General features: G+C 26.2%; 1 protein-coding gene across 1 annotated transcript; it reads left to right on the top strand.

Moving 5' to 3' along the window:
• Positions 1-212: 212 nt before the first annotated feature.
• Positions 213-27,551, top strand: LOC129966973 (GRAM domain-containing protein 4-like). Its single transcript, XM_056081596.1, has 19 exons — positions 213-353; positions 5,281-5,437; positions 7,015-7,126; positions 11,725-11,866; positions 12,258-12,397; positions 13,972-14,167; positions 14,979-15,004; positions 15,093-15,184; positions 16,524-16,609; positions 19,287-19,332; positions 19,439-19,501; positions 19,605-19,648; positions 19,922-20,031; positions 20,288-20,442; positions 21,369-21,471; positions 23,464-23,554; positions 24,160-24,241; positions 24,373-24,441; positions 25,423-27,551. Exons 2-19 carry the CDS (start codon positions 5,309-5,311, stop codon positions 25,576-25,578), a joined length of 1,842 nt encoding a protein of 613 aa, XP_055937571.1. The 5' UTR covers positions 213-353; positions 5,281-5,308; the 3' UTR covers positions 25,579-27,551.

Here is a 27,551-nt window from a genome sequence, read left to right as displayed (position 1 = left end):
ATAGGATTGTGATTATCTTTCAAATTCATGCTCCGATATAAATGCAATATTCTTATGGTAATATTTACAAATATATTCAAAATTGAACTAATATCAATAATTTTGCATTAATAATTAGTTAAATCTTTACGATTTTGGTAAATGAAAAAAAAAAAAAAAAAGAATAGTTATTTGTCATTTGGCAACAGGCAATATTTATCATTTTGTTTTGTTTTGATTTGCTTGTGTATGTTATGCTTTCAACTGACCGAAAATGAAATGTCATTTGAAGATTTTTTGCCTTTGGAATGGATAACTTTCAAAGAATCTCAATAAAACTGTAGTTTACATTGATATTTATTCGATGGTTTGAGGTATAATGCTATTTCATCGATTATAATTTAATTTCCAGTTGAATAAACTTTTTTCTGATCTTTCTTATTTCTTGAAAAATTTGTGTTCGTAAAGCTTTTATCTTATAATACATAGGGTGTGAGATTTAAAAAAAAAAATTCTCAGTTCTTAACTGTAATAATAATTTTTTCACTATTTATGCATGCATGATTTATCAGTAGAAGTAAGTTCTAGCTAGTTCAGTGACAAAATTGTCAGTCCCCATATATTTTATTTGTTGTATACTCAAATTGATATTGAAGATTCTTAATTTGTGCATAATTAATAAGAAAGTAACATCGGAAATTTTAATAATAAAACTTTGTTTTATGTCAATAATCTAATTTAAAATTAAGATTGAATTTTCTCAAGTTCATAATTTGCATTCAAAATATTATGCTTAAAAATTTAAATGTTAAACAAACTTTACTATCAAAAGTAACATAAAAGCTTTTGATTGATCTTCTCTCCTGAGTACAGTTAAAGGCGGAAAAAAAAAATCTGATAAAAGAAATTAGTGGAAATCTATTTGCTGTTATTGGAAGATAATTTCTAATTAAATGAAGTGACAATGAAATAAATTTAACTATATTGCCATGAAAAAAAATTATACTAATGCATTATATAGATAATCTATTAATGCTTATTACCGTAATTAATCAATAAATCTTATTTTCAAAGATTTTTGTGAAGTCGAAATTTGAGCCATTGAAAATGTCTGAAACCAATTCTTATTGTAATTGCTAATGTAATCGTTATTAAACTATTTAATGCATTGGTGATTCATGAATCTATACTTTTAGGATAAATCCATATAGATTCTATTCTTTTGAGCTAATTATATAATTAAATGTGTTTTTTATTAGCTTTAACTGGTTATTGATCAAACTCCTATTTTTGTTATTTTCATAAGTTCTCTCAATTTTGTAAATTTCATTTTATAAATATTTTATATCCTTCTTTTTAAGTAATTTCTTAACTGACTCAATCCTATATTCACATTCTTTAAGCACTAAAAAAGTTTGGTTGTTTTATAAAATCCATTAATTTTTTTCTGCGTAATAAATCTATCTGTATACAAGCATTTTTTTCTTCAAAATTAATATAGATGAAATTAAAATTATCACTTGTAAAATTTTTGATAATTTTATTAATTGTGAAAAGTGAATTTATTCAATTCAAAGTGTATTTATTAATTTTTGTTAAAGTGAATTTATTCAGTTATGAAAGTTTCTTATATATAATTCTTGAAATATTTGACTTTACCAGATTTGGGCCTTTATCATTACTTAAATAAACTATTATATCTTTATTTATCTATTCATAAATTTGTGTTTATATACTTAAGATTATATATGTATATGTAATAATAACTAATTTATCTAAATTCTAAAAGTAATTTCTTAATCACTCAAACTCCAGCATCTCATTTTCCTCCTTTCTCTTTGTATAATATTTGCCATTGAGTAAGCAATTATGGAAAACAGGCTTTGTATCATTTGGCAGCTTCATATAACTATTGATTTTTTTTTCAAATGCTGCATTATTTACTATTTATAAAAAATTAGATGAATTCAGTGACTTCAAATTATTGATACCTACTCAAAGAAAAGCTTTTCATTACAACTCCTTTCCTCATGAATATTTTTTTTGGTTGAAAATTTCCATTTCATTGATTGGGGGGGGGGAGGCTTCTTTGAATTTGTGCTTCAAAATTCCTTATGCTCTTCATCAAATCCCATTATCTTTATCTCAATGTATTGTCTCTGGCTTTACTGCCAGTTTTATAATGTACTATTTTTCTTTGAAAAGCTTTGTGAGAGGAGCCATTACATTATTTCCCACGAATTTATTTCAAGAACACTTAAACTTCGATATTTATTTTAAGTAGCGCATTGAGCTTCTGTTTCATGTTGGTATTTGAAACAGTCTCAATGTCTGTAAAATTGCCAATGTAATATTTACAGGCAACAGTATTATTAGCTAACACTTTTCTAAATTTCATAGCTGCTTGTGGAGTGACTGGCAGTTGATAAATTGAATGAACATAGATTTCGAAACTCAATGAGCTATGTATGTTACTTATCTAATCAGGAAGAGGATCAAGAATTGAATCATTCTCTTTTTCTCTGTTTGATTCTCGTTTTGATGATCAAAAAGAATTCTGAGAGATATAATGAAAACAAGCGTTCAAATATTTCATAGATATTTTTAATAACAATTATTAAAATATCTTAAATATTATGTTATTTGATGATAGCGGAGCCTCATACAATGTTTTAAGGCATTAATATTATGACTAAAAAACTACAGTAGCAAATAACTACCAATACTTAGTGCAGTTTTATTAAAGAATGCCTTCAAATCACTTGATCATTTAGATAATCAACTTCAGACTCTTTCAGTAATAAAGGAATGAGCAAAAGTGTTTGAATATTGAAAGAATGAACTTTATATTTTATAATGTTAGACTACTAAACTTTTGAATTCATTACAATATTTGCATAGCCTTAGCAAAAGTGGATTGCTGCATTTCTCATGGTAAAATCCCCTCCCTCCAATAAGAGTTATATTTCCTCAGTTATATTTGTCTATTCAAAAGTCAAAACTCTGCCACTATTTAAGATCTCATCATTAAAGATTTCCTATATACATTGATATAATCTATATTATATTTGCTGGATTTGAAAAACTAGGGTAAACCATTGCTATCATACCTTTACTAAGGAAAATGCTAGAGATAAGAGGGGAATATCATCATTTGAATATGGTTCAAAATTATGGAGGTTTGTTTTTAAACAGCTCTCTCTCATGTTTCAAATTGGTTGTTAGCAGGTGTAGTTGTCTGACTTGTATACTTTAATATGAAATATTTCTCAATTTTTAAATGTCTTTCATTTTCTTTTAATTATTTGTAAAATCTAGTAACTCTTTTCCAAGACATGTAAAAATATTATTGATGTCTTTGGAATCAATAAATGCTTTAGACATTATTAATAATTGTAGATTGAGTGACATTTTTCAATTAAACTAATTTATATAGTATTTAGTTATTATTAGTACCTACAAATAAAACTTGTATATGTACTTATTATATTAGCTTTTTTGTACATGCTTTTGGTTTTTTTTTCTTCTGTTTAACTCATCTGTACTTCATAAGAAACTAAATTTATTGCTTTTACAGTTATTACTTTAATGGAAGGATAAAATTATAGTTTTTAATCACTTCATTATCCTGTTTAAAGTATTAATTTTAAAAAATAGATTTATGATATCTTAATATTCTCTGAAGGTTTTGTAAAAAGAAAATGCAAACAGTTCTGTAATGCTAAAAGTTTCCTTCTAAGAAATAGTTCAGACAGTCATACACAAATTAATATGTTTGTTGTATTTCAAGCAAAAAGAAATTTCACTAGCCTTAATTTTTTTAGTTATTTTCCAGTATTCTTTTATAATATTCCTTGTTGTTAATACTATTAATTTGATTCATTCATTTGAGAACAGATGATAAAGAATTACATGATCTTATTTGGTCTTTTCCCTTTTGAGGAATTAAATGCTGCATACTTGCCAGTTATTCAAATATTAATTAAAAGTAACAGTAATAGATTTATATCATAAATAAATCTTCATATTGTTACTAAATGAAATCTATATCAATTTAACACATATAATATAGAAATGCAGCGAAGAAACTTGTTTTATATTTGAATTGTTTAAACAACAAAACTTAAATTGTTTGAACACCAGAAATATCTAAGAAAATAGACTAATTACAATAATAGATTTATAAAAATATATAGAAAATAAGAATAATATAGTATTTGAAAAAAAAAAAAAAAAAGAATAATTATATAACAAATATGTAAGCTAATAGATTGAAAGCTTAATAAATAATAATATGATAAAGATTAATTGGAGGAGTTAAATAATAAGAAAAATGTAAAAATGAGATTCTAAAGAAGCATTAGAAAATAATTGTGATCAGGCAAAATATAGAAATATTGAGAGCTTACAAATTATGGAGATTATTAGAAGATGTTGCCTCTTCTGATTATGTTTATATGTGTATATTGATTTTTATGTTGGAGTATTGTATACTGTACATCATCTCATGTAAAGATTGGAAGTTGAATAGAAGAGATTTATAGATACAATGGTATTTATAGTGGTCACATGACAGATGTATGTCTTCTCTTGAAAAGACAAAAATGTCATTCACAATTTTAATTTTAAGATTAGTATAAAAATTTTTTAGCAGAATTTCTTTTATGGTGCAACGACTCATATTATCACATCAGTTTTATTAATTGCTGTGGTATTGGGAATACAAATATTTCTGTTGCATTAGTAGATAAAATTAGTTAACTTAATTTGTAATTCATGACATACTTGTAGTCGAATAAGATAGTCATCACGCAATAAATAGTATTATATTCTTGCTGAGTTGAAGATTTCCTCATTTATTTCAATGTCTTTTTTGCTTTTGCCAGACTTATAAACTTTTGGGGTATTTACACTTCAGTGAATGATTGCTGTAATTACTGCGTTACTTCATAAAATAATTTTTATAAATTTCCAAAATTTGCATACACATTCTTATTTTATATTCATGTAATTATTTCACTATAAACTTTATTAAGTTAAAGTTTTTAAATTCATTTTTAATTAAATAATTGAAATAAACACACCATTTAAAAATATTTCATTATCAAAAATTTTGAAATTTGGTTGCAGTTTGAAAATGATTTTTTAGTATTATATATATAAAAAAAATGTATAAAAAATATTTTTACTGTAGTACAGGATTATATACATTGTTATGCTTTTTTGAATATTTATCAAGAATTTTTTTTGTGCATAAATTATTTTTAAATTATTTTTTTTTCTTTCTCTTTTTTGTTTTAGGTAGTAGTGTAACAGTTGAGTAGCAGGAATGTCTCTGAGGCAGGCTATTAAATCTAAATTTCGATCAGAAAAGCCTGAAATTGAAATAATGGCAGCGCCTACTATTCTTCAAACCTATCCATCAGAGGAGCGTCTACTTGAGGAAATCCCTGATGAAGTAAAAGCATATTTTTTTAAAAAATACTAATAGTTATAATTTTTATTTTCTGTAGCAAAAAACTTATGATACTATAATTGTTCTTGCAGTCAAATCACCTATTTTTGTCTGATAGAATTTTTTTAAAACTTTTCCACGCTACAACCCTTTTCCAGCCATGAGAATTCTTTGTTATCCTAATTTCATAAAAAAAAAAGTCCTTAGTTTAAACCCCAAGTATCAAATTGTTTTAAAATTGAATATTGAATAATGATTGATAAATAACAAAAAAATTAAACTTTTAAAGTTATTCAAAAAATTTTAATTAAATGTTTTAATCAAATTTGTTTTTATTAATTATTTTTGCTGAAGAGTTTGATTAAAGTTTTTAAGGCCCTAATACTGTTTGTCATCACTCCCACTTGTGGTTGCTTCTTACAGTTTTAGAAGCCCTTCTCTGTATTGTTACTAATATTATCTTTGCTTTTTCACTCATGGTATTCAATTCAGTGAAGATGAATAAGCCACATATTTTTGTTTATTATATTTGCAAACTATCTCTGCATTTGGTTACTGGTTTATGGAGAGTATTGTTTGTATTTAATTTCAATGAACATTCCTATGCATAATTGGATGTTTATTATTCTTTCAGCAAAGTATTTTTAAGCATCAAAATGTGACTGACATTAAAATTATTTTATTTTGATAGTTTTATATCTCTTCTGTTTATTGTATATTGAACCATCTTAATGGAGCTAGATCCTACAAATTATAGTACTATTAAAAATCCATCTAGGTTATTCGGTTCAAAATACACATTGTCTTTTGTGATAATGTAATTTCATTCTTTGATTCCTCATACAAATTTTGGAGATAATTAGCAGAGTGTTTCTCTCTTAACTTTCCACAAAAGAAGAAAGTTATTGCTATTAAATACTTGCTGAAGCAATGGAGCCAATTTAAATTTATTTCAACAATGAAATTATTGTTAGAAATTATGCAGAAAAGTATTTTTTTAAAATTGCTGAAATTCAGAAAAACAGACATGACAATTAAAATGCTAACATTAAAAAGACAGTATGTTAAAAGTTAAAATATGAAGTGGATTTCTATAGAAGAAAACTGCAGAAATCAGTTTTAAGCTATAATATTTTTGCAAAGAAACTTTAAAATATTACTTAGTTTTTAATTAATTACAGTTTCAAAAAAAAAAAAAAAATGCTCTATGTTTTTTTTTTTTTTTTTTTTTTTTTTTTGCTTTTTGCTTTTAAGTGTATCTGTGACTGTCAAATTTGGTAACTCTGAGTCAAACAGTTTGTCATGCACCAAACATTTATCTTTTTGTGGTTGTTACAAATTTTAGTTACATAGTGTGAAAATATTATTTAATGATTAAAATCTAAATCCTTGTTGTAATCACTTTAGCATCATAATGATGTATGCATTAGGATAAATTTGTGTAGAATAATTGCAATGCGATTTATGATATTGATATTATATAAGATATTATATAATATCAATATATTCTGTTATAGTTTCAAAATTTCTGTATAGGTATTAGGAATAAAAGAAAGTAAAATGACTTCAAAATTTTTCAGTGTCCTCATCCAGACAAGGGAAGTAGTGATTCATGCAGTGCTTGTTATGAGTCTCAACTAGCTCAACTTCAAGAACAGTTTGTTTCAATAATGCTTGAAAATCAACAACTTGGTAAGAAAAGTAATCCTCTCTCTCCCCAAGCATTTAACTAAAACTTGTAAAATTATTTTTAACTATAAAATCACTAGAGTAGATTATAAATCTTTTATCACAACATTATTTATGCAGTTTTGAACAAGATTAGATTTATGTTGCATTTTAAAGAAGCATTATTAGAGCCATGTAAATTCTTAGTGTTTGAATAGTGTTTGTTGAAGTGTTCTATAGTAACCACTTGAATCTCCGTAGAAAAATAATTCTTTCTTGAAAATTAAAAGATTTTGTAAATCAGTTTTGAAATTAAAAGATAAATTTTGTAAGATCCGAGATTAATTAAAAAAATTTATAATTATGTCTTAAAAAAAGAATAAATTATTGGAAATATAAAATGAATGAAATAAGCAACAGCTTACTGAAAGGCATATATAATCAAATCTTTAATCCTTTAAAATACCATTTTTTTTCTAATCCTGATGTATTAAAATATTTTTAGGGTTGAGATTGACTTAAGAATACTGCTTATTAAATAAATTTAATTCCGTGAATTAATTAATTTGGTTAATTAATAACTAAGTAACAAGTCATTTTGTGTCATAAAGAACTGAAACATCTAGGTTTCTGTTTTATTGAAAAATTGATCTATTTAAAAAAAAATTATTAAAATACCTACATAACTTCATACAAAGATTGCTGAATTTGATGGGAAGCATACTACCCATGACCCTAGAAAGGCTAATTAGCTACAACAGAATCTCGTTGATGCCAAATAAGAGATAATAGATAAGAGATAATTCTTGTATAATGGAGTATATGTTTCTGAAATTTGCATCTTTATGTTTTGTGATGTCATCTGGGGAAATTGTGGTAGATGAGATCTGTTGGAAGTGTTTTTGATTCGGTGACCACATTTAACTGAATATTATAAAAAAATTGTAAGGATCAGTGAAAATTAAATGCCATCAAAAACATAACTTGTAAAAAAAACAAAGTCTCGCAAATCAGTTCTTCTATCGTAAAAAGTTGTGAGATCTATGTAATACCAAGTCAGTCAATTTATTCAGTCCCTACTTAAGGGTCCTTCTGTCTTAACTTGTTACGTAATTAGCTAACCTAACAAAAATTCATATTGACCATATCAATATTAAAAATCTTTTATGGTTTAAATAAATAGATTGACTTGGCCATCGCATGAAAACACATGTATCTTTACATTAAATTAGATTACGTTAACATATTATATTAAATTAGATTGTTTAGTGCGATTACCAAGTCAATCTATTTATTTAAACCATAAAAGATTTTTAATATTGATATGGTCACTATAAGTTGTTGTTAGGTTAGCTAATTACGTAACAACTTAAGACAGAAGGACCCTTAAGTAGGGACTGAATAAATTGACTGATTTGGTATTACATGGATCTCACAACTTTTTATGATAGAAGAACTGATTTGCGAGACTTGGTTTTTTTTACAAGTTATGTTTTTGATGGCATCTCATTTCTTTTTATAGATAGTCCTTTTCTTATTTTTGTATGTAGTCTTCCTCTTTTTTTTTCTGGTACTACTTCTTGAGCTTCAGCTACAGTTTTTCTCAAAGCCCACTCCCTGTCTTTATGGGTTTTTCTTGTAAGCTTTGATGTTACAATTTTTAATGTCTGGACGGTAAATACTTCTTAGTCTGTTGTATTCACAAATTGAAGATTCCTGAGCTTTAATACTTCCAAAGTCGACCTTTATTAGATGTAAGCCGTCCAGACTTGTAACTCTCGAAAGTGCCACATAAGCTTGACCGGATGTGAATACTGCAGAACCAATATCCATCAGTGCATTATTTAAACTTAGGCCCTGGCTTTTGTGTATAATTATAGCAAAGGCTATACATATGGGAAACTGTTTGCGATGAACAGAAGCTCTAATAATAATTTCAAATTTAGTTTTGACCGGACTAAGCTCGTAAACATGCTCTTTATTAAATGTAATGTATATTTTCTTAATTATTTTTGTATTTTCCGGATCAACCTTTACTCTTTGCACTATACGGATAGAACCATTAACTAAACCAAGACTCACGTCAATATTTCGCCTTAACATGACTTCTGCTCCTATTTTTATAATTATGTTCTCTTCCAGGCCTGCAGTCATAGAAGCATGGTCTTCATGTTTTTTTATGTATTCACGAGCTCTTTTTGTTAGGTATCTGGGGCAATCTATGCTACCTACAGCTGTAAGTTTTATTTCGGGATGTGGAAGAGATTTAAGCATTGCAGTATTTAATTGTTGATACATGTTTTTTGTAGGTAATAAGCAAATGGTATGATCAGGAAGTTTCGAGAGGTGTTCAATTATTTCAATTAATCTGTTTTCATTTGAATTGGATTTGAGAGTTATTAATCTAGTCGAGAGTAAGTCACGGTCTTTTTGTGTAGTCACACCTAATCTTATTCTATTTAGCATTTCAACAAAGTCAGAATCATTGAGCTGTCCCATGTTAATTCTAAGTTCATCGTATATGAACAGTTCAATCCACAGATTCGGTATACTGAGGGAACCTAACAACTTGTTAGTTTCAGCAGTTGATAGTTTTTCAAAAGGTGACTTTTCTCTTACCGGCGGAAGCTGTAAGAGATCTCCGAAAACTACAAGATGTTTTTTCCAAACCACCCATTCTGATCGTCGCTTGTGTCGAATATTTCAGATAAGCATAAATGAATATATGTTAAAGTAACATTGGATACCATCGACCCTTCTTCGTCTATGATAAACAATACCACTTCTTTCAAATCTGATCTCAGAACTTGGAGCACTTAATCAGAAAGAGGCTTGTACTTCTGTGTTTGCTTGTGTTCTACAGGCAGCTGCAATAGTCTATGTATAGTCAATCCATTCACATTGAATGCAGCTATTCCTGTTGGAGCACTAACTGCCACTTTTTTTGTTTAAATAAGTCTTGACCCAAACTTTCAGAGTTTTTATTAAAAAGCTCTTTCCAGTGCCACCAGTTCCACTGACAAAACAGCGTAAAACGTCAGCGTTATTATCAGTTGTGTCCATTTTATTTGTGATCATATCGAAGACTCTTTTTTGATCGACATTAAGTTTTGCGATCATACTTTGAAGATCAGTTTGCTCTTCTTCTACCAGATTGATTCTCTGAAAGTCATCCATTGCGTTTGCAGTGGCCACAGCTTCAAATGGAATTATTTTAAATTAGATATTGTTACAAACCTGTAATTTTTCTTCCCGTCGCGAATAGTGTCATCATAAGAAAGACCGTTTTACAGTCATCTGTATTGGATGCTGTCGGATGCTAAGCCAGTGATCTCAGAGCTTGGTGACAAACTTGGCGACCATTTGGCGATTTGGCGACGAATTTGCCGACAAAATGGATAATGCTCGAAACTTCGAGAAATTTATCGATCCATCCATTATTACACGCATATTTTAGTTTTTCCTTGATTTATACACTAAACACTAATTGTATTCTAAATTTGAAGCTTCTATGTCTGCTAGAAGTGCCTTAGAGTTTTGATGATCGGTCGGTCAGTCAGTCAGTCAGTGACAAAATTAACAAACTTTGACTAGTTATAATTCTTAAACTACTGGTTCAAATTTAATGAAATTTGAAATATACTGTGTTTATATAATGCCTGCTTGGTTACTGAAAATTCAGGCTTCTAGTTTTATCCACAACGAAGTTATAGGAAGTCGAAAATGGCCTGAACTGCTTCGAGAAAAAGATGGTACGGCCGTGTCGCTTGTATTTGCTCGACTTGGCGGGGGCACTGCCGTGCCCCCAGATCACATATATCCAGTTTTTCTTTCAGATGAAATTAAAATTAAAAATATATAATAACTACCGCTTATATTATCACTCGAAAATCGTGCCTGCCTTAATGTGAAATATCTGCCTACTTACAAAATTGTCACTTACAAGGTTGTTATTGAAATTAAAAAAAAATTCTTTATTTATGCATTGAAACTTCTTTGTATTATGCAGTAACATTGATGAATTCTTGACCTGAAATATGAAGCCTGAAATCCTTAATCTGTTTCTTTCCATTTAGTTTTCTCTCTCTATTTATTATCTTCATCTTTATCCATCCTGTCCTTTCTTCTCATCATATTTTTCCGTTCCCGGTACATGTTCGATTTTTTGCGCATTATTAAGAGAAATTGCGAAGGAAACAGACATTTATATTTACACCTCCTGTTTATTTTACAGGTCTAAATTTTAGATTTCAATTTAAATCTTCAAAAGTGCTGTTAAATTGATATTGTGTATCGTGATATTTTACTGTATTTACCACATATTTTTTATAATTTTATTCTTGTATATAATGTATTCAGTTTAGTATAAATAGTAATGTAAGCTTGTAAATCATAATTTTACTTTTTATTTACTTTGCCATTTTAAGGCGGAAAGAGAAATCACACGCTTTAAACAAAATTAACAAATTCTTTTAACTTAGGTTTTCTCTTTTAGGAGATTAAAACTTCATTTATTAATTAAAAGAGCATATTAAAATATAATATATGTAAAATAAATTAATTATAAATGTTTACATGTTAACAGTTAGATGCATTAATTTGTTCCACGTTTGTTTATTTAGTTAACGAGATCAAAGAGCTGAAATCTCAAAGTTTAGTTGAGCAACTTACAAAGCAACTTGAAAAAGAGAGGGAACGTTATCGAGTACTGTCTGAAAGACTTCATGAGAAAGAAAGTACTTCACTTAGTAGTAAATCTCCAAGGTTATTTGTGATTTTTTTTCTTTATGCATATTTCATTTTCTCATCTTTATCCGTATTCTAAAAGCATCATTCATTTAATGTAAAAAAAAGGCTGTGCTTAATTTTTTAAAATAATTTTATTTCTTTACAAATATAACTTGTTGGTTAAAAAAATTATTTGTCTGATTTATTTACATAATTTCAAAAAATAATCAAAATAATAATGGTGCTAATAATTTTTTTCTATAAACTTATGTGAATATCTCTAATGTTTTAAAACAGTTTTTTTTTTTTTTTTTGCTCACTTCATCATCATTTATTTAAAATTTAAAAGAGTCAATATCTTTAAACCAATTGAAATAAAAGTTTGAAGAAATTTTTTAAAAATTTATTTAATTTCATAAAAATATAGATTACGGAGATTTGCTCGAAAAGAAAAACACAGTGCAGATAAATCTAAACCATCTGAAGCTGCTGGAGAATCTTCAGGAATGGCTGTTATCCCTGAAAAAGAAGATCCTGGGGATATATTAAAAGAAACGGAAGAAGAAGGTGATATTTCTTTTATTTTCAAATATTGAATTACCATGATTGATTTCGGTATTTTGCAGGCTAGGTTGTGCATAATATGGAGCTCCATTTTTAATGAATTGATCTGTTTCATTTCATATTAGCTTAACATTATGTTAATGTTATGTGCTCTTATTTATTTTTTAATAATTTTGTGTTTTTATTTATTTTTAATAACTTTGTGTTTTTATTTATTATGTTTTGTGAGTACATGATACTCACATTGCTATGTACTATTATTTAAGCAGACATCAAAGTAGGCATGATAAAACAGATAATAACTTCAGTAATGCTTGATAAAATGCTAGTATTTTGGAATGTATAAAACTCTCCTTTTAAGAAACTCTCTCCTTTTAAGAAAATTCTTTATTTGGCAACAAGCTTAATATTTTTAAAATCTCAACCTGCCTGTAGTCCATCAGTCCTAGGCAATCACCTTATCTGGCTTTTTGGAAATCCACCACTGTTAAATAGAAAATTGTGTTAAAATGTATTAATTTTTTTATACTTAATGATGTTTCATTATTTCTCAAAATTATAATTCCTTTAACAATTTTTTGAATGAAAAATTATAAATATATGCTAATAATTTAATGATAGTTGTAATTTTCCATCATTATACATCATTAATATTTATTTTTGTTCTGAATAGCTCCACTTAATAGTGGTGTAGCTAAAGATGAGTGGCAAAGATTCATATGATTTTTTTTTCATTCTCTCTATCATATTTAGAGTTATGTCTTCTCAATTCTCTTTTAGATTGATGCCTGTGGTACTTATTGCCACTCCTAATAAGTTTTATATTTCCTATTTATTTTTAATTTAGAATTTGCTATGCATCTTATTCCATTTTGAATTCTGAGAACCTTGTTTTGAATTAAAGCGAATTATGTCATGTTTATTTTAAGAAAAAGAATTTTATATTAGATATTCATCACTTTAATGTATGGATCATATGATCAGTTTCAATTTACTTCATCTGTAAATATTCTGATAAATTTCAGTCTACTTAATCTGTAAATACTCTAATCAATTCAGTTTAATTCATCTGTAAATATTCTGATCAATTCCTGTCTACTTCATCTGTAAATATTCGGACGAATTTCAATCTACTTCATCTTTAAATAAATACCCTGATCAATTTCAGTTTATTTCATCTGTAAATATTCTGATCAACATCTGTAAATACTGTGATCAATTTCTGTCAACTTCATATGTAAATTGCCCCATCAAACTCTTCGTCTTATGTTGAGGAATAATAAACTGGTGCTAAAATGAAAGTAGAGTTTCATTATAAAAATAACATTCTTTTTGCCCTCATTAGTATATTACAGCCATTGTAGCAAAAGATATTAATTTTTATTTCATCAAAATTATTTTTGTGATAGTAAAAGTTTCATTACCAAAGTTGTAACATTTGTAGCAGTTGAACTTTTGGAGGGATCAGTAAAGTAGGAATAAAATTGAGGGAAAAAAAAAAAAAAAGGATTTTACTGAAATGTATTCATTTTTTTTATGCATTTTGTCTAAAAATACTTATTTAATATTTTGTTTAGTTCATACTGAAATTACACCAATACAACCAGAGCCTCAACCATTTCCGCCTGCAGAGCAACTTGGTTGGTACAGCTACATACGCAACTGGATTATTTCATACTATTATAGGCTGGCCGAAGACTTTTCAGAAACTGCCATAGATGATGATGACAGTGGAGATTTTGATCCAGAAGGAGATGCTCTAACAGTTAAAAAGTTAGTGCTTTTTCTTGGTGAAATCAAAATTTTTATATTGATATTTAGATTTGTATTAGATATTGGTATTCAAAATATTTTTGCGAAATATAAAGAATGCATATCTTTATATTGTGTTTTGAAAATGAAAAAGATGATATTTTTCACATATTTTTTAATTTAAAGGTTTCATAATTGAAATTTATTTAAACGTTATTTAAATTAATGATAATCATGATATTACATTTTAAAAAGTTGTTTTTTGATGTTTATCTGTTTTTATTATGTGACATTTTTTGTGATTCTTTTAGTATCAATCTTATAATGCAATTCAAAACTTATTGAACTGAAACATTTAATTAGTTTTCAAATGAATATGAAATTTTTTAACATGCTTTTGGTCTATTACAAATTAAAGTCCAATCGTTGATATATTTGTAATATAGTTATATTTGTTAATTCTACTTCGTTTAAAATGTGTTGTTCCTGTGTAATATCTTTTTGGATTCTTCTTATGAAATAATGCATTTAAAGTAAAAATGTATGAATGAATGAATAGCTATTAAAGCATTTTAATAAGACAAAAAAAAGAATGCGATTAATATTAGAAATGGAAATCAGTTTTTAAACTAAATTTTACTTCATAATTTTCTGTGAAAATTGATATTATATATATATATATATATATATATATATTTAATTGTATGTTATATGTATATTATTCTTAGTTTTATATTATAGCAATATTCATATAAATCTCAGATAATTTTTGCAAATTACAAATCTAAAATTATTTAAACAAATAAATTTTTTTTTGTTTCCCTCCTTTCAGGCTCAAAGATAATTTAGTAAGATTCAGTAAGTGATAATTTTACTTTCTATTCAAAGAAGTATTAACTCATTAACATAGTGTTCACATGAGCTAACCTCATTATTTTTTTTTCAGGCAATGCTACAAAACCTGTTTCGAATCTCTTCGAGAGTTTTGTAGCCTTGCTGAGATGGAATTCACCGGGCACCACTATGTTAGCATTTTGTGTAAGTTTCATTGAATAATAATTTACTTCAATTTTACTTATATTTGGTTTATTTGAAAAAATGAATTTATCAATTTATTATTGAGATATGGTATAAAAATGTTCCCTTGTTATAAATACTTCTATTAGTTGATCGTGCAACTAACGTTTCAACTTGAAAGGTTAATGAGAGCAAAATAAACAAGATTAAAGTTCATGTGGCTATCTGATATTTATATCTGATTTTTTTTTTTTTTTTGCCAAGTTCTTTAATTTATTTGGCATCAGTTTTCAGTATTGTTTTAACTTTGTAAGAGTACTAATTTGGTCTGGACTTTATCATGACTATATAAATATATTGATTCAGTAAGCTCCATTTTCTTTCTTATTTTACCCATTATATTACTTATGTTTAAAATTGAAATATGAAAAAGAAAAATTTTAATGATAGTTTTAATATTTTCATTCTTTCACCATGTTTCAAATTTTGAAGAAAAAACACTACTTTTAAAAGGGACTTTGGATGATTTTCAATAATCCTGGATCTTGCAAGAAATTTATTTCTTTTTATGAGATTTTTTTATTAAAGTTATAGATTTTTAAAATAATAATTAAAAAATCAAACTGTTTTGTTTTATAAATTTGGTATTTTGGGACAAATATGCAATAATACATTTATCAATTGTACCTTGTAATCGTAATTAAAGGTATGATTAAATTACTGTTACAAGATATGATTAAATTTGATGTTTGACAAATGGTAATTAAAAGTATCTTGTAATAGTAATGTTGAAACTTGATTATCTTTTCTGGGAACATTTACATGAGAGTAGAAAAGCAAGTACTAACCTTTGTGCTGCAAAATTTTTAGCTTGATTATGTGTCAAATTTCTGCATTACCTTGTATATTTTATATAATAAAACTGGATTATGAAAATGAGATTTTTTCTATATTTTTGCTCTCTTTCTCTCTCTTTTTGCTCTCTTTCTCTCTCTTTTTGTACTAGAATCAGAATCTTGAGATCCATATTTTACTTTTTTAAGGCTCACAATATAAGAAAAGTTTGAATAGATTATTTTATGTTTTCTTTGTTTATTTTTATGATGACATGAGTTTTAGCTTAAATTTCTAAAAAACTTTTAATCATCATGTATAAGTGTAGTAGACGTCAAATTTCTTCAGTAAAACAGGTCAGTCTTTTATAACTTTAATATTTTGAATACTAAATTTTTTTTTTCAACTCATTTTTCTTTTGACTGTTCTGTAGAACTTTGTAAAAAAAAAAAAGTTTTGTAATTAGAAGTTGCCACATTTATTTATTCCAAACTGCAAAATGAATTTTCCCATTTTGTTATTCTAGGTATATATGTATACAGTATATCATGGATGGCTTTTCCCTCTGATTCTTTTCTCCTTTCTATGCCAATTGACACTCAATTATGTAAGGTGATGTATCAATTAAAAAAAAATGAATTTTTAATGTTTCACTTGAGAAAACAAAAGGCTTTATTCATTTCTGAAACAAAATACAATTTTTTTTGTATATTCCCTGTTTAGTAGAAAGAAAAATTAATTATCTCAACATTTTTAAATTTTACTATGATTTTAAAATTGTCTTATGGATTTTTCAAAATATTATGATTTGATTAATTGTTTTATCTTTCTGAATGCAACATAATTTTCGGTGTTTTTTAAACTATGAAAATATTATGATTTATCTTTGAAAGCTTTATCTATCTGTGTTATGAAAAGTATATATTCATTTATATTTATGCTATATATTTTTCTTACTGCTAATTCATCATATTGTAAAGTGAATCTGAATTTATTTTATCAAAATATTTGAATTATTTATTTATCCTTATTTATAGTATTGTGATTTGTTTTTGTTTTTTTCACATTTTAATGTGATTAGATTATATAAATTTTTATGGTGCTTTGATGTAATTTGATTTCAAAATATGTGTAAATGTTATAGCTAAATTTACTTCTAATTAATTGAATTGCAGATTAAAAAATTAGTTAGAGCTGTTATACAATCGGAAAAATTATGATTGTCACTTTATTAAAATTTCAGTTTTATCATTAATCACTTTATTTTGCATACACCAATGAATCTGTATAATCAATTTTTATGACATGCATTGTAATGCAGAATTTCCTAAAATAATGGAATAACATATATAAGTTTTGATTTAACAACAGCATTTACAACTAATGATTCTATCAGCTTCAATGGAAGTAGCAAAAATTATCAAAATGCTGCCTAATGAAATCTAATTAAAACTTTTTTAAATAAGCATGTTTAATTGAATTTATTTTATTTTATTATTTTCATACTCAGTTTTCTATTTTGTTTTCTAGTATCTATTTTAGAGTGATGAAGCAAGGTTTTCTTGATAGCTAAGGTGTAGAATATTACTTTTTTCTAAAAAGTGGAATCCCCCTGCCCCCCTCCAAAAAATATAAAGCCATGTGCAGTTTAAATTAGCCCATTAAAATGGCAGCAGTAATCTTTCCCATTTTTCATATTCTGTTCAGAAACATCTATTCTTATTTGTTTGTATTCTTACATAAAATTACATGGGTAACATTTATGAGAATTCAAAGTTTCAATTATTTTACAAAAACAATGCCTTAGATGCATCACAAGCTCATTTCTCTAAGCTTAAAGGTATTGGATAAAAATAAATTGCTAATTTTAATAAATTTTCTTGCATTCTAATTTATAAATGCATTTTTAATATAAAATCAATTATTTATTTGGTAGTGATTTTATTATTTTGGTGTTCTGAAATAATACTTGTTTCTCGTATATGTTTAGATAATTGATTTGGATATTTTAGGCTGTAAACTTAATATTTATTTCTAATTTTAATTTGGTTAGTGTATTTTACTAATTCTTCTGACTTATTTGCGAAAATTTATTAATGAAATTTATAATTCAGCCTGCAATTTCTTTGCTGTAAATTCTGAAAACTGATTTCATAAAATCTAAGAAGCTGACAGAAGTAATTGATATAAAATACTTACTACTATTCTGTAGTCTATTCTATCCATTTAGATTTCTTGTAGAATATTTTCTGAAATTGAAAAGAAATAATATCCCTGGCCCAATTCTATTGAATATATAAAAAGATATTTGATGCATAATTATTCTTTGCTTAGGTTCCACATATTTTCTGTTTATTTTTTTTTACAATGTTATTACAAATTGTTTGAAAAATTGCCATCATTTGTTATTGCCAGCTTAACTAAAAATGTACCTGCTTTATGTGTTGTTATTTTAGAGTTGTGATGTTTAAATTCTGCTGATAATCTGATCATTCATAATCATAATATAATTTAGTATATAAAAAATCCCATAATATCGTGGCATAATTCCATCTAATTTTAATGAGTGTTTGAAAAAAATTTGCTATATAAGATTTACTTAGCTATATGGTATCTTATAGAATATGTGTATATTATTTATATACATACAGTCACAAAATAATATGCAAATGAAAGAGAAGGTTCCAGTTAAAATATTACAACAATTTAAAAAAAGTGAAAACTAAAAATAAACCAGAGTAGAGAAGAAAAGTTCAGAATATGCATTTTTGAAATTTTCTTCATAGATACATAGACTTATGGATAGATTGTTTGTTATGAACAGATTTAGACCAAAATTTAATATAGATTAATAATTCTTTTGTAAAAATTTTGTACTAAAATTCTGCCTTCTATTTTTTTGCTTTTGATGTATATCATCCACACAACAATCAGAATGTTAACCCGTTGACAGATTTATTCTGAAATTTGATACAGATATGCAATATCAATGATAAAAACCTATGCCAGATTTCATTCATCTAGCTCAATCCATTTTTGTTTGTCACATGCACAGATATATAAGTGTAAGGGTGATTTAATGTTCTTTTGACCATTAAATTACTTATCTTAAACGTTCTTTTGATTTGGATAGGTCTAAAGCATGAAGATTAATCAAAATCTTGATGTCAAATTTTTTGCCAGTAACAATGATTTTTATATAGAAAGAAATAAAAAGTGGTTTTTTATTTTATTTTTACTAAATTTTTAATATTAAAAAAGTAAAACTTTTTCACTTATTATATTTTAGAGGCTGGTTCTCTGTTCCACATGTAACAAGAAAGCAAGAGCATGAAGTAAGCTGTTTATATTTTTCTTGCTTTTTACATTTACTAATATTAATCATTTAAATGTGTTACTCTATGATGCCTTTCATTTTAATTTAAATATTATTATTTTCAGGATGGTGATATGGGGGTATCTGACAAATTTCAACTAGTCCTTCATGTTGCAAGAAAAGTTCAGGTATAAAAATCTTTTGAAACAATATATATAATATGTGTGTGTGTGATGAGTATCCCAATAATGTTTGTTAACTTATATAAATATATATTTTATATTTATTTAGAATCAATTAGGATACATGGCTGATTGTTTGGAGAAGATAAAGAAGTAAGATTTGAAATTAATTTTTAACATAAAATTTTCATGATTTTATTATTGATTGACAAGATTAACCGTAAAGATATTTGCAGAAGTACATGCTATTTTTAGAATACTGAAATTAATATAGATTGATTCAACTGATTTGTTTACTATTGAAACTGCCAGTTTGGAATAGTTGATTTTTTTTATGTAAATATCATTTTAAATTTATCAATATTATTGAAATATATTTTATATTGGCAATTATTTTTTTCATTTCCAATACTTTTTCTTTCATAGTTTAATGATGTGGCAGCAAGTAGAAGTAACTGCACATCTGTATTTTGTATTGGCTGTTGGATTCATTTCATCTTGCATTTTCCCAGCTCATCAATTATTCACTGTATTTGGTTAGTTTTTTTAATGTATAATGCATTAATTGTGGTTTTCATTTATTCATTAAGCATGAGATAAAAAAGGTAAAAGTTAACTTTTAAAGTAATTTAATTTTCTGATATGAATATTTATAAAATTAATATTTTAGTAAATTATGATATACATTTAAGAAGTAGATGTGACATAAAATTAAGGTTTATAGGATTTAAAAAATTCTTTAATTCTTGCTCTGTCATATATTATAATGCATTGTCTTAATTTTTTTTTCAGGGTTTTATGTTGGAATAAAATTATTTATTATTGATTACATATTCTTCCGATTTCCAAAAGTTCAACAGAAACATGATACTACTGCTCGATTATGGAAAGCTCTGCCTACCGATGCACAACTTGAGAGAAGACATAATCGAGCAGAGCTCGACAAGGTAATTTATAAAAATATAATTCATTGATATCTAGTTTTAATGTAGATATGTTAAAAAAATGTTATTCAGCAAAGCTATGCATCATTCATAAATGTACAAATTTACATTGTTGCTGTCTTTATTTGAAGTCACATAAACTTTTCCTAAGATGGTGAGAAATGCTCATCAGCAAATCCATCAATTTTTGAATATCTCTGGTAAGCTATTTTGCAACTTTTGATTTGAGCTGCTGTTTCTTAATAACTCTAAAAATCACAAGATATGTTAATATATTAATAATATAATATGGTTTTAACAATCAAATCTATTATTATTATTATTTTGGTGTGTGTGTGCACCTACACTTAAGGTTGAAAACAGGGTTGATGTATGTTCTCACCAAATTTTTTGATGAAATGAAAAAATATGTGCATCAGTTTGCCATCTCTCACCATAATGTTCTCACCAAATTTTTTGATGAAATGAAAAATAGGTGCATCAATTTGCCATCTCTGACCATAATAAAAGACCTAGATTAAATCAGATTAATCGTCTCTGATAAATTAAAAATTAATCTTGCCCCATATTCTTTACTAGAAAAACTGGCTTAAGGAGTTAATATTATATATATATCACATAATTTGTACTAACTAATAGATCCTTTGCAAATTTGCATGCTGCATATCAGAAATCATTATAGCATGCATAATGAATGAATGCATTGAATTTTGTAGTTATTATTATATCTAATTATAAAATTATGTAAATGCAAGCTGTACTGAATAATTATTGTAAAATAGAATTCGTAGCTTAAAAAAAGTAGTTAAAAAAAGTAATTAAAAAAAGTATGTATATTTATTGTGTATTTAGGAAATTGTTTGAGAAAAATAGTTAAGAAATACATAATGAAATTTAAATGACTGACATTTAAAAAAAATGTGTTTCAGCTTGTGGTCAATCAAAGCAATATTATTAACACTTCATTGTCATCCGAAAACCAGAACTTTTGTGAGCTGTTCAACTTACCACCAACAGAAACACCTATTCCTGGTAAAACTTTTTCATACTTTCAAAACTGGCATATAAACATTAAGAAGTTCTGCTAATCTGATTTAAAATATATCGCTTCTTATAATTCATTAAATCATTTAGAACCATTTGGCTAACAGATTTTTTTTTGATGATTTTTCTTTTTCTAATTCATAGAGTAAAAATTTATTATTATTTTTATTTAATAAATAGTTGTCAAATATTTATTTTTGAAAACAGCAAATTAGAGGTGACATTAAAAATTTAAAAAAAATCAAATGCTGCCATTTATTAAAAGTTTTTAAAAAGTTCTCTTTTTTTTTGTTCAGTTTTCATAATTATTCATTTATATTATTTTAATGTTCATTTGAAACTAATTTGTATTCTAATTCCTTTCCAATAATTTCCATAAGTATTGGGAATATAATATTTTGAGTAAGCTAAGCTAATAGTATATATCTTTTGATGTTAAATATGAACTTCTGATATTTAATAATACTCTGTATCTTGAACACATATTAGAATGTGTATTTACTCATTAGATTAAATGATATTGTAATCAATAACTAGGATATTTTGAAAAATTTCTCCATCATAATATAACAGATTAGAAACAGTTGTTTTCACAAGATTAATACTCATTGAATAATCTAAATAATTTTTCGGATGATCTTTTAACTATTGAAGCCAATTATTTATTCAAAGAGAAAGGAAATCTTGTTCTATTTTTTTAATGTACTTTAATTTAGCATTATTACTTTGTATTTATAGATCTGCATATAAGAAAATCTCTAACTAAGAACTTTTCATTTGTACCAAGAAATGATGCAAAAATAAATGCATTTATCTACTTGTGTGTGTAAAGTAGTGGAAAGAAAGAGAAGTGTCTTGGGTTTATATCATTAAATTTTCTTTATTAAACATCACATCCAAATTAATGCAGTTGAAAGAACCAAAATTTATACATTCTAATAGTATTTATTTATTTATTCTGAATGCTTGTAATAGATTTATGAATCTCTAAAACAATAAGATATTATTCAAAATTCTGATTTCCAGAACCAGTTGAATTTATCATGACAAAAAGAATGAAAGAACAAATTTAGGATTATCTCAGGAATAGACTTTACCATGGAAAGGATATTGTAACATTTTTGATTCCGAGTGTGGAATGAATTTACTTAACATCTATTTGTGATTAAATCCAGAAACACAATTTCTATTGTTAAGGAATATTACTTATGATTTTAATTTTGAAGGTTGAAGGAATTTTCTTTGATATAAAGAATGAAAACCTCAATTTATAGAAATAGAAATATTACATTTGCCTACAATATAATTTATCATATGGGATCATCATCAAGGATATTTTATGAAAATGTCAAGTATGGATCGAACAGCTATGTTTTTTGATATGTCGAATGGATTAGGTTGTAATGTATTGTAATTAAATTATATAGGAGATTTAAGCTTAAAGTTATGTAATGTTATTAGTTCTTGCATTGCTGTGAGTAAGTATTCAACTGAAATTGACCCATTGCTTGTGGCTGTTCAAAAAAAGGGTGATGGAAAAAATATATTTTTGCAGTTTTTGCACTTAAATCAATAGATGCATTTAACACATTGCTGTGCTTTGCTGTTGCATCCTCAATGTCACTCTCAACGTCAGATTCTTTGAATACCCACCCACCCAACCTCCCTTTCCTGTTTCTGGTTGCTGGAAAAAATTCACTAAATTATAGCTTTATATCACTTGATAATCTGGAATGAATTAGTACATTTCATGAATATTAATTTTAAAATTTTCATTCCCTTGTCATAAGAAAATGAATGCAACTTGGATTAATATTAATAATTTTTTTTCAATTCTACATATTACATTCAATTCTACCATTTCTGCTTTTAAATTCATTTTGTTTTAATATTTTATGTTAATTGTGGTAATTTTTTGGATTTTTTAAAAATAATGTTTGTTAACATATTCATTTGAATTAGTGAATTTTCTTTCTATAGCTTGGCATGGTGGGAGAAGATGCACTCTTATCAATAAAGACAAATCTTTGACTGCTGCATTTAAAAATGGGCGTCTTTATCTGACGAACAGGTATAAAAAGTATATTGTGCAAATGATTAATGTTTATTGAAGAATAATTTTGAGGGTCAGTTATTTGCATTTTCTAAAACTTTTAATAAAATGACAATCAAAGAAACTTCTTGTTTCTTCCTTACTTTTTTCTTCTTAAAAAGAGTTCTCTTCTCATTTTTTAAAAAAATTGTATACAAATAAATACCATAAGGGCAAAGATATAATGTAGCACATTTTTTTCTTTTATGTTATTTTCATTGAAAATTAATTTATTCATATAAAATGTTTTAGGGATTATAACTGGAAAAATTTATAATTTCTGTTTGCAGTAAAGGATTTTCTTTTTAGCATCGTTAAATTCCGACAAAATTCTAACCTGAGGGAGGAATGCCTTTTTCTAGAATCAATTTTTTTTGGTAATGATTGGATTCTCAATTTCAGTGTATGAGAAGAAATAATAAAATAATTAAAATTATTTGTTCCCTTAATATTACTTTTATTATTCTAACATATAGAGGAGTATATGCATGAAATGGACTTTCAAACTTCTTTTTCAGAAAGTTTTGATTGATAAAATGTGTTTATTTTTTATTCTGAATAATTTTTCTTTATATGCTTTCTAGTTTCCTTTGTTTTGAGCGGTCTAAATCAGCAACACCAAAGAATTTGGTTTTGGCCTTGAAAAATATAAGTAGAGTTGAAAAGGTTTAAATATTTTATATGTATTTACATCTAATGTTATTATTTTTTTTAAGTAGAAAGAATATTTTACTGTGTTTTGTACATTTATAATATCTAAATGACAAGATTTAATGTTTTTATTTTGTGACATTAAGGCTAAACCATATCCATGGATCCCTGGTGGTGGAATGGCAATTGAAGTGACAATGATATCGCCTGAAAAGGTAAATTCAAAAGATATGAATGACTTTGAAGCTATTTGCAACTCGCTGCACTTATGATTTCTATACCATAATGTTATAAATTATAATGAAATTTTAACATTATGTATAATAAAGATGAATGTGTGTGTTTGTCTGCATGTTGGTACTCTATAGGCTTGACTACTTCACTTAGAATTATCAAATGTGTCATATATATTTACTTTGGAGGATAAAAATGTGTGCTTCAGAACAATTTTGAAAAAAAAAAAAAATTAGAGCTATTTATTTGCGCTTTTTTTGTTTCAATAATATCCTATGTCCTTTCCTATTTCCTTCCTATTTCTTTGGCACATGTCGACTTCAGGAAGGGTGATAATGCTATGAGATATTGATGTATGTGTGTGTATAATGATATCTCTTAATCTAATTTAAATTCTAATTAATTTCTTAATTTTTATTTAGCCTATGTTAACATTATTCTAAAATGTTTTCTTATATCTTGATCCAATTTCCATTTTTTTATATAATTATTTCTAACATAGTCTTAACAAAATTGCTGACTCCGTGGTTTCTACACAAGGAATGAAGGGATAAAAATCTTTAACACTTATATATAACTTTCAAAGATACCAGAGATCCCCTTGCTAAGTTGATACATGGCAAAGAAACCCCTATCAAATAATAATAAAATCACTGAAGGGAAAATTTTCAGTCATTTTGTTCTTATCGCGATTTAAACAGACATCATATATAGTATTAATTCTTTCTAATTTTTTGCTTATAATATTTATACCACATAATTGTCAACAACTAATATATATGATATTTGTAATTTTTAAATACCTAATTTTGCTAATGGCTTCTGTAACATTAGAATGGTTTTAGTGGAGGTTTTAATGCCTGGTATATCAACTTATATGCAACTGCTCTTATGTGAGTGGATTAACGACATTGAAATTTTAGTTTTATTTTATAAAAATAATAGACATTTTTGTATTTTAGACTTACATTTTTGGCGCCATATTGAATCGAGATGAAACTTTGGAAAGTATCATGGATGCAGGGCAAAAAGCTGGATTATCCTGGGCTTCAACACCTTTGCAACCTGATCATGAAGAACCCCAGCAATGTTCAAGCACAAAAAAGCCAGTTACGTGATTGGCTTCATGTCTATAATCTTGATGTGTCCTCTGTCAATAGCTTCTGTGTGTAACATATTCCTTAAAATCTATGAGCTTCAGATGCACACATAATTTAAGTATGCATGGTTTTTTTTGTAAAGAAAAAAAAATTATGATGGTTCAGAAAATAATTTGCTAATTATGTACTGTTTCTGAGAAAAAAGGGTTCTATTCTGTAGTTTGGTTAAAACTACTGTTTTTAGTTCAATATTAGTTTTCCATAAGAATTTTCAATATAAATTTGAGAAAAATTTGCAGATTTGTATAATTAACAATCAGTATATATTATTTAATTTGTCATAAGATTACTGTGTAATGGGTTATTGCAGTAAATTATAAATTTTCCTAACAATTCAATAGGGATGTTAAGCTATGTAAATTAATAAACCTATATGTAGTTTTAAGCTGTTCTAAAGTTTTAGATGTTATATTGCTCAGTTTGAAGCATACTGTGACTGAGCTGCTTTGCATAATTATATGGGACAATCTATGATATCCATTTTGTGACGAACAAAATTTTAAGATATGAAGGGAAAATTGAGGAAAGGTTTAATAAATGAACGACATTTTAATTGTCAGTTTTGTCTTAGCAATATTGAATAAATTTGTAATGAGAACAGTTTCAAAATAGATTAAATAAAAACATGTTTTTTGACACGATGTAATTTTTTTTCCCCCGGTTAATTCATTTTATTTTTAGAAGAAAAAAATTACCGTCCAGATTTTACTAACCCATTTATACTGACCATTTCTACTTTGTAAAATCTTTATTTTTTTCTAATATAATCCTAAAATATCAACAATTTTATGTAATTATTTTTTAAAGAGAAACTAGTTTTAAATTTCAAATTCGGATTGGTAAATTGTATATAATGTGCATGATTTTGGTAAGAATGATTGATATTTTCTAAATTTAATTAGGAGCTGTATAGGCTGCAAATATTGTCATTCTTTTGTTTTCAATCGCAATTCAGTTTTAAAATAAAATACAGAGGAAATTAATTTTGTTTGAAATACTATTATCTTTCTTAGCTTAGGGTGATATTTCAAAGCATTGAAGACTCAAAGCATATCCATGCATCATTCATTCATATTCATAGCTTAAACACATCTGAAAATTTGGTGTTTTATTTCTTAGTTGTCTATTGCTTTTTTTTGCAATATGAATAGTTTTTTATTTTATTTTTTTTAACGATTTTGTAAATCTTACTTCGGGTGGCCAAATGAACATGCTCATTTCTAAAAAAAAATAAAAAAATACGCCAAATCAAAATCATTAAAATGTTATGTATATATATATTATCATCTAATGAAATTTTAAAAATGTTTTATGATAATTCATAGTTTTCAGAAGATTTTTTACAAAGATTCAAATTGATTTTTTTTTCCATACCATTCTTTAAAATGACACAATAAGGTTTTTATTTTAAGTAATTTAGACATAGAGCATTGTAAAATTATTTTAACTAGAATAGAATCAATACTGTCTTGTTAATTAACATATGTATTGTTTGAGAATTAAAACTAAACATTCGCAATCCATGTAGTTATAAATATTTATCGTATTATTTGAAATTATCTGGTGTGTTCGTATCCATGTGCGTGTATATGTGAAATCTGTTCTGTATTTTTGCATGTTTCTCTAGTCTTTGGATAATATTGAAACAAAGTAGAATTTTGTAGCATTATTATCTGTCATGTTTTTTATATTTGCTTCAGATGCTGGACATGACCAAAAGATACATATGTATGTGATTTTAAGCTTTTATAGATTATATGTATGTGTAGAGTTATGATGGATCTTCATCGATGTTATTTGTAGTTAATTATGTTACCTGGTTGTCGCTTTATATAAAAATTATATAAAACAATGTTTTATTTTCAAAGGTGCAATTTATGTTTATTTTTATATTTTAGTCATTTCCTATATTTTATATCTAATATTATATA

Source organism: Argiope bruennichi, chromosome 4, assembly GCF_947563725.1.
Source record: "Argiope bruennichi chromosome 4, qqArgBrue1.1, whole genome shotgun sequence".
Taxonomy (NCBI): domain Eukaryota; kingdom Metazoa; phylum Arthropoda; class Arachnida; order Araneae; family Araneidae; genus Argiope; species Argiope bruennichi.
Note: the sequence above shows the minus strand (reverse complement) of the source record. Positions and strands in the feature narration are given on the sequence as shown.